This window comes from Hyperoodon ampullatus (assembly GCF_949752795.1).
Source record: "Hyperoodon ampullatus genome assembly, chromosome: 14".
NCBI classification, from domain to species: Eukaryota; Metazoa; Chordata; class Mammalia; order Artiodactyla; family Ziphiidae; genus Hyperoodon; species Hyperoodon ampullatus.
The window spans coordinates 58701332-58707752 of record NC_136927.1 but is presented as its reverse complement, the minus strand read 5'-3'; the positions used below and the strand labels follow the sequence as shown (position 1 = coordinate 58707752).

General features: G+C 52.7%; 1 protein-coding gene across 1 annotated transcript; it reads left to right on the top strand.

Moving 5' to 3' along the window:
- Positions 1 to 2150: 2150 nt before the first annotated feature.
- Positions 2151 to 4743, top strand: AP5S1 (adaptor related protein complex 5 subunit sigma 1). The gene is made up of 2 exons (XM_079719410.1): positions 2151 to 2326; positions 3634 to 4743. The coding sequence occupies exons 1-2, from the start codon at positions 2154 to 2156 to the stop codon at positions 4058 to 4060; spliced, it is 600 nt and encodes a 199-aa protein (XP_079575536.1). The 5' UTR covers positions 2151 to 2153; the 3' UTR covers positions 4061 to 4743.
- Positions 4744 to 6421: the final 1678 nt, after the last annotated feature.

Sequence of the window (6421 nt, the reverse complement as noted above, 5' to 3'; positions counted from 1 at the left end):
ATGGGCAGTCCAGCAGGAAGACTTCCCCTAGGTTTTGGTCTGAGCACCTTTTGAAGGGCTAATAAAGGGGTGGAAAGGGCAGGCCAGGCCGAGGAAACACCCAGTGTGGGGTTTTGAGGCACAGAACACATCTGGGGAGGTTGCAGCAGTTCACATGCCAAGAAGTAAAAGGATTATGTGGGGAGGTGGGGGCTGGGGCGCCCAGGGCAGGCAATGAGGCCCACACAAGTCTTGCAGGGGCCCAAATACCTCTGGGCCAAGACTCCAACAGGGAAGCACCTGGCAGTGGCCCTTTCAGGCTTAAGGTACAAGTCCTTTCCCTACACTTTTGATGGCCTCCCTCAAAGAGGGGACAAGGAAAGAGCTTGTTAGAGGTGGGAGTGTGAAAGGAAAAACTAATATGGGGCTTCACTGGGGCCCAGTAAAGTGACTGACCTGCCAGGGATGCATAGCTGGTGACCAGAGTTTTAATCTTTCCACTCCAAACCAAGCCCTAGTCTTAACCCACCGCAGGAACCCACAACCCAGAAGCCCTCCCCGCCAACTACGTAAATATGCATGTTTCCCCACAAGCCTTCTTTCCCGGAGCTAAAGCCCAGCAACCTGAATTTTAACAGGCGCCCCCGTGATTCCCACGCATATCGGCCAGTTGGAGACCTCGGCCCTGCACCTTCAGACCCCGCCTCTTCCGGAAAGGCCACGCACCGGGTTGGGCGCCCCCTCGTGGCCTCCAGGGGAAGTGGCCTGGGGCTCGACTGGTCTAGGGCTTCGAGTGGGAACCCCGCGTACCCAGTCAGTGAGTGACCAGCGTCGGCCGCGCCGTGAACCCGGAGCAAGGGGCTTTTGGTCCGACGGTGAAAGTCGCCTGAGCCCGAGGCCCAGGCTTCCGAAGGCCACCCACGCCCCGCATCCGGAGCACAGCTCGGGATATGAGGCCCCGCCCACCCTGAGCGCGTCACTCTCGGGCGCGCGCCCGCTACTGGCGTGCGCAACCGCTATATCTCCCCTTTAGCCGAGTGAAGTGGCTTGTTAGTAGAAGTCCGTGGGCACGGAAGAAAAGGTGAGTGTCTCGCCTCGAGGACAGCGGCCCGGGGTTGCAGGGCACACGCAGTCCAGGGTGCCCCCTCCTTAGGCTTGGCTAGCTGGGGCAAGCAACTACAATCCCCCAGAGGCACAGCGCTACAGGGTTGCGCTGAGTAGTGACGTAAAGTGTCTTGGCCGCTACCATTCCTCTGTGGGGGGCGGGGGGGGGCGACGCGGTGGCGAAGGCTGATGACGGCTCTGATTGCGGGTAGCGGGTCGCGGGAAGTCAGTCGAGGTCTCCGAGCTACGGGTTTCAAAGCGCTGTCGTGAACCTTCCTGTTTAACCAGTTTAAACTCACGATCTATTTACCCTTAGCTACAGATATCTGCTTACCGTCTACCCGCTGCCTTTCACCCCCGGGCTGGTCACTGAGCCAAACACCATTATTATTACTATTTCGTGGTCTTTATTTTGGCGTGATCGCAAGCTTACGGAAAATTTCAAGACTGTTCTGATAAAGAACTCCTGTATACTTAAATTTCCAATTAAGTTAGTTGCAGATATGATGCCCCTTTACCTCTATATTTAGAGGTACATCAGTGTGTGTTTTCTAAAAACAAGGACATTCTCCTACATTCAAAATCAGGTAACATCGATCAAGACTATTATCTAACCTGTAATCCGTACTTAAATGCTTCCAGTTGTCCTAGTAATGCCCTATGTTGAAACTACCTTTTTCTCTGCCAGGGCTCCTATCTAGTATCGCAGGATGCGTTCGGCTGTCTTGTCTCTTTGGCCTCCTTCAGTCTGGAACGGCTCCCCAGGGTTCCTTGACTCTGATGACTGACATTTTTCAAGATTCCTGGCCGGGTTTTTGTAGATTTGGCTTTGGGGTTGTCTAAGATATCTTAGCTGCTAGACTCTTATGGACAGAGTTGGTGCTGACCACATTCAGAGGCTGGGCGTGTGTCTTGGATGACTGAGGAGGACCAGTGACCAGCCACACCAGCCTCCAGACATGCTCCCAGGCCTAGCTAGGCCAGACCCTTTCTGTGGTTGCCTCCCCTCTGGGGTTTTACACTCATCTCACTGAGGTCTCTGGCTTTCCTGCAGCATCCATCCCAGAGCCATGGTCCATGCCTTCCTCATCCACACCTTGCGGGCCACGAAGGCTGAGGAAGGCCTTTGCCGAGTGCTCTACTCCTGCTTCTTTGGTACCGAGAATTCACCCAACGACCCACAGCCACATGGTGCTGAGAGGGACAGGCTCCTCCGAAAGGAGCAGATTTTGGCCGTGGCCAGGTAACACAGTCCAGTCCATTGAATACACACCGATTATGATAGGTTTTCTGGGGGGCACAGAGAAACAGGAGGACTAAGAAGCAGAGAGAAAGTTTTAGAGTAGTGCTTTCAAAGAGTCTTCCACAGTTGTCACAAGTATTATATGAAAAAAGGTTAAAGACGTAATAATGTATTATCATCATCATTTATTATAGTTACCATTTATGGTAATTTTTTTGTAGTTAGCATTTATTGAGCCTGTATGTACTAAGCATTTTATGTTCTGAGCATTTCATGTATATGAACTCATTTTATCTTTGAAACAGTCTTTTGAGGTAGGTACATTATCCCCACCTTACAGATGAGTAAACTGAGCTGCAGAGAGTTAAAGAAATTTAACCGGTCTAAGGTTATGCGTCTAGAAAGTGAAAGAGTTGGGATTTGAGTGTAAGCAGTACAAATTAAATATGCTTTGCAGTGCAGGACTTTTCAGGGCCCTTAGTGTGCCTTTAAGCTTTATGAATCTCTAAGGAAGAGAGAGAATGTGGTTTATGGGAATCTGTGCCAAGAGCCTCCCAAAAGCTCAGGATCCACAGGGTACAGTTGGGAAACACTGTTCTAGATGGGATGGCTGACCTTGGACCTTCCCCTCCCAGACCCAGTCTGAACCAGCAGGTTCCAGAATCTCCTGGCCCCTCTGTGTTTTGGGTGGGGGGATTAACACTCTGGGGCAACCCTGGGCCAGCCTCTTGTTTATCTTTTTGTTCTGCTGGGTCTCCCCCTTATGTGGCACAGAAAACCAAACGTGTCTTTAAGAGCAGCCTGTACATGGCCCAGATTGGAAGGTGATTCATGAGAGATCAGAGAGTGATTTCAAGAGCCTGGATGTCCAAGTGCAAGGTTTTTCTTTTTTATTTGGAGAGGGCTGCAGGATGGGGTGAGGGTGGAGAGGTTGGACAGCCTGGGTTGGACATAGCTTTGGACATAGCTTTTACTCCACTTCTCATCTCTTGTTGAGATGTTGAGGAGGCCTCTGTGAAGCAGGTAGGGGCAGGATCTTCATCCCCTGGTGCTTTTTCCCAGCCCAAGGAGCTGTGTTCAGAACCTGCCTTCTCTTGGCCACATGGAGTGAAATGGTTCAGGGCCTGGAGGCTGGAGCCTGGATTCCCATCTGGGCTTATGCTCCCTGCTCTGTGGCCCTGGGCAGGTCACTTCACTTAGTCTTTCTGGGGCTCAGTTTCTGCATCTAGTTATGGGGATAATGGCAGCTCCCAGCTCCAGGGGTGGTCCTGAGGGTGACAGGTCAGTGACCCACCTATTCTCCACAGGCAGGTGGAGTCCATGTGCCAGCTGCAGCAGCAGGCGTGCGGCCGGCCTACTGTGGACCTGCAGCCCCAATCCTCAGATGACCCAGTGCACCTGCATGAGTCCCCATGTGGGGCCTTCCGCCTGACAGCAGGGGACCCTTTCCAGGAGCCTCGGACAGTGGTGTGGCTAGGCGTGCTCTCATTAGGCTTCGCCCTGGTGCTGAATGCCCACGAGAACCTGCTGTTGGCAGAGGGCACGCTTCGGCTGCTGGCCCGCCTTCTCCTTGAGCACCTCCGGCTGCTGGTCCCCACTGCCAACGTCCTGCTGCGGGCTGACTGCATCGAGGGCATCCTCGCCCGCTTCCTGCCCCATGGTCAGCTGCTCTTCCTCAATGACCAGTTTGTCCAGGGTCTGGAGAAAGAATTCAGTGCTGCCTGGCCCCGCTGACCCCTCCTAAGAGGGCAAGGAGGGAGGATGAAGATGGACGGATATACAGCCAGGTAAAATTTGGCATCTGCCTCCTTCCCAGCCTCCTCTCAGCTCTGGTGTGCTGTCACACCCAGGACAAATGGATGGGACAAACTGGCAGAAAAGGGGCCCGGGGAGAGGTTAGAGAGAAGGAATCACAGAGCATCCTATGCCTGGAGTGACTTCGTGACTTATTCAGACTGCTGCAGTGGGCCAGCCCGCTTGTCCTTGACCCCACTTTCTCCCATCCCTGCCAGCCAGCCCCAAATAGTCCACCCGCCACTAGTGCTGGGGCAGTAAGGAACGGCTGCGTGGAACTCAGCCCACTTTCTTCCAAACCCATAGTCATCGCAGTGCAAAAGGAGTCTCTGAGATTTCGAGGGTCAGGGAGCTGGCTTCTGCCTTTGCACTTACTTAGGCGCCATCATCAAGGATTTTGTTGGTGAGGGCCTGCTCAGTGTCCAGCCCCACCACAGTTCACAAAGGTGTGAGTTGTTCAACAGAGAGGCTCCATAGCTCCTTTTGGCCCCAGCCCATGCCCACTGGCAGCCATGAGATAATCATGGGCTTACTTTGTCTGCAGGGAGAGAGGGTGGTGTCGGGTGAGAGAGGTCTGATGCTGTCCTTCTCATTTTGAATTAAAAGCACCGAGTGTGATTTCACCCTCTGTTTCTGTGAGTTTGATTAATTCACGTCTTTTCCTGTGCCACTCTGAGCTGGGTGTCTGAGCCTTCGTGGTCAAGTATGTCCCCAAGAGACTTCTTGGGAGGTTCTCCACCTCTTGTCCCCCTCATCACTTCTGTCTCCTTAAATGCCTCCTTCGGATGGTAGCACTTGCTTCCTCTACCAAAATGTGGTGGGTTGGTGTGGATCCCTGAGAAGCAGAGCCTGAGACAAGGATTAGGTACAAGCAGTTTATGTTGAAGGTGATCCCAGAAAGCCCTGGAAGGGGAGGCAGACCATACAGGTGTCTTATCAAGGGTAGGTAGGGAGCTAAGTGCACTAAGTGCCCCTGGGGGCCAGTGCACAGCAGTCACCTCTGAATGACCTCACCTGAGGGGTGAAGGACTGTGGGTGTTTGTCTGGAACCCCTTTCCATCTGATTGTGAGTTGGTCCCAAGGCAAATTCCTTGGCTCTTTCTGCCCCCACAAAAAGCCCTTGGGCCTGCCTGCACCATGGTCAGGCCCAAAAGGTTATGGATGGGGCACCCAACTGCTGTTCGGGAGTCTTTACTCAGTAGCTCCTAGTGATGGTTTAAAATGATGCAGTTGGATAAAACCTCAGTTGTATCTATTTTCACGATCTACTTGTGACCTGTGAAGTATGGCTTTCTTGCATGGGCAGAACGGGCCTCCTAGGTGGTCACTGTGCGGGTGTGGGCCTGGTCTCATGTTTGCCAAGTATTAGTTGCCCCTCGGCACCCAGGAAGAACCCACCCACTCTCACTTAGGAGGCAGCACCTGTGATTGGAGTTTTGCCCTTCCAATTCTGCAGCGAAGGCCATCAGCCATGCCATGCCTTCCGTCACCACCGTCACTACTAGGACAAGGCTACCTTCTCCATCCTAGGGTGCCACAAATCACCCTCTGACCTTGAAGCACTAAAGGGACCTCAGTCTGTATTTGTGGCAAGCTGTACCACTGGAAATGTCCCAGAGGCCGCCAGTGGGACACCCCTGCCCTGTAAAGTCTGCTTTCTTGGCCTGCTCCTCCCCTCACTCCAGGCTGGTGGTCCTTGCCGAGTGGCTGTATTCTCACAAGAATAGGCCCCTCTGACTTCGGTTGAAGGGCTCAAGCTTGGGTGGTCTGAAACCTTTCTGCCTATTTTTCAAACTGAACTTGAGGAAGAGGGTGAGACCCTATTCCCCTAGAAGCTGTGGGAAATTGGGGTTAGGTGAGGCTTGTGGTGAGGCTTGAGGTGAGGCTACTTCCTCCCATCAAGTAGAGGAAACTGATACACAGAGAATGGCAGAGTGAGATCCTTCTCTGAGGCCACTGAGCCCCTGGTTTCCGTGGTTCCAGATGCCCAGTTAGTACCTGGGTTTCTTTAATCATTCGAGTTTGCCCAGTGCCCTTTCTGTATATTCCCACTTTTGCCCCAGTACCTCTGAGCCGGGTTTCCACCACAACTTCTTACGCTTGCTTCACTTTCATCCAGCCTGCCTTGGCCCTGACACTCTGCTAGGTGCTATGCATGGTATAAGATGACTTGCTAGGATTTTGATTGGGAATGCATTGAATAGATGAAGATGAAGTTGGGAAGAACTGACATCTTGACAATACTGAGTCTTCTATCCGTGAACAGGGAATATCTCGCCACTTATTTAGTTCTTTGATTCT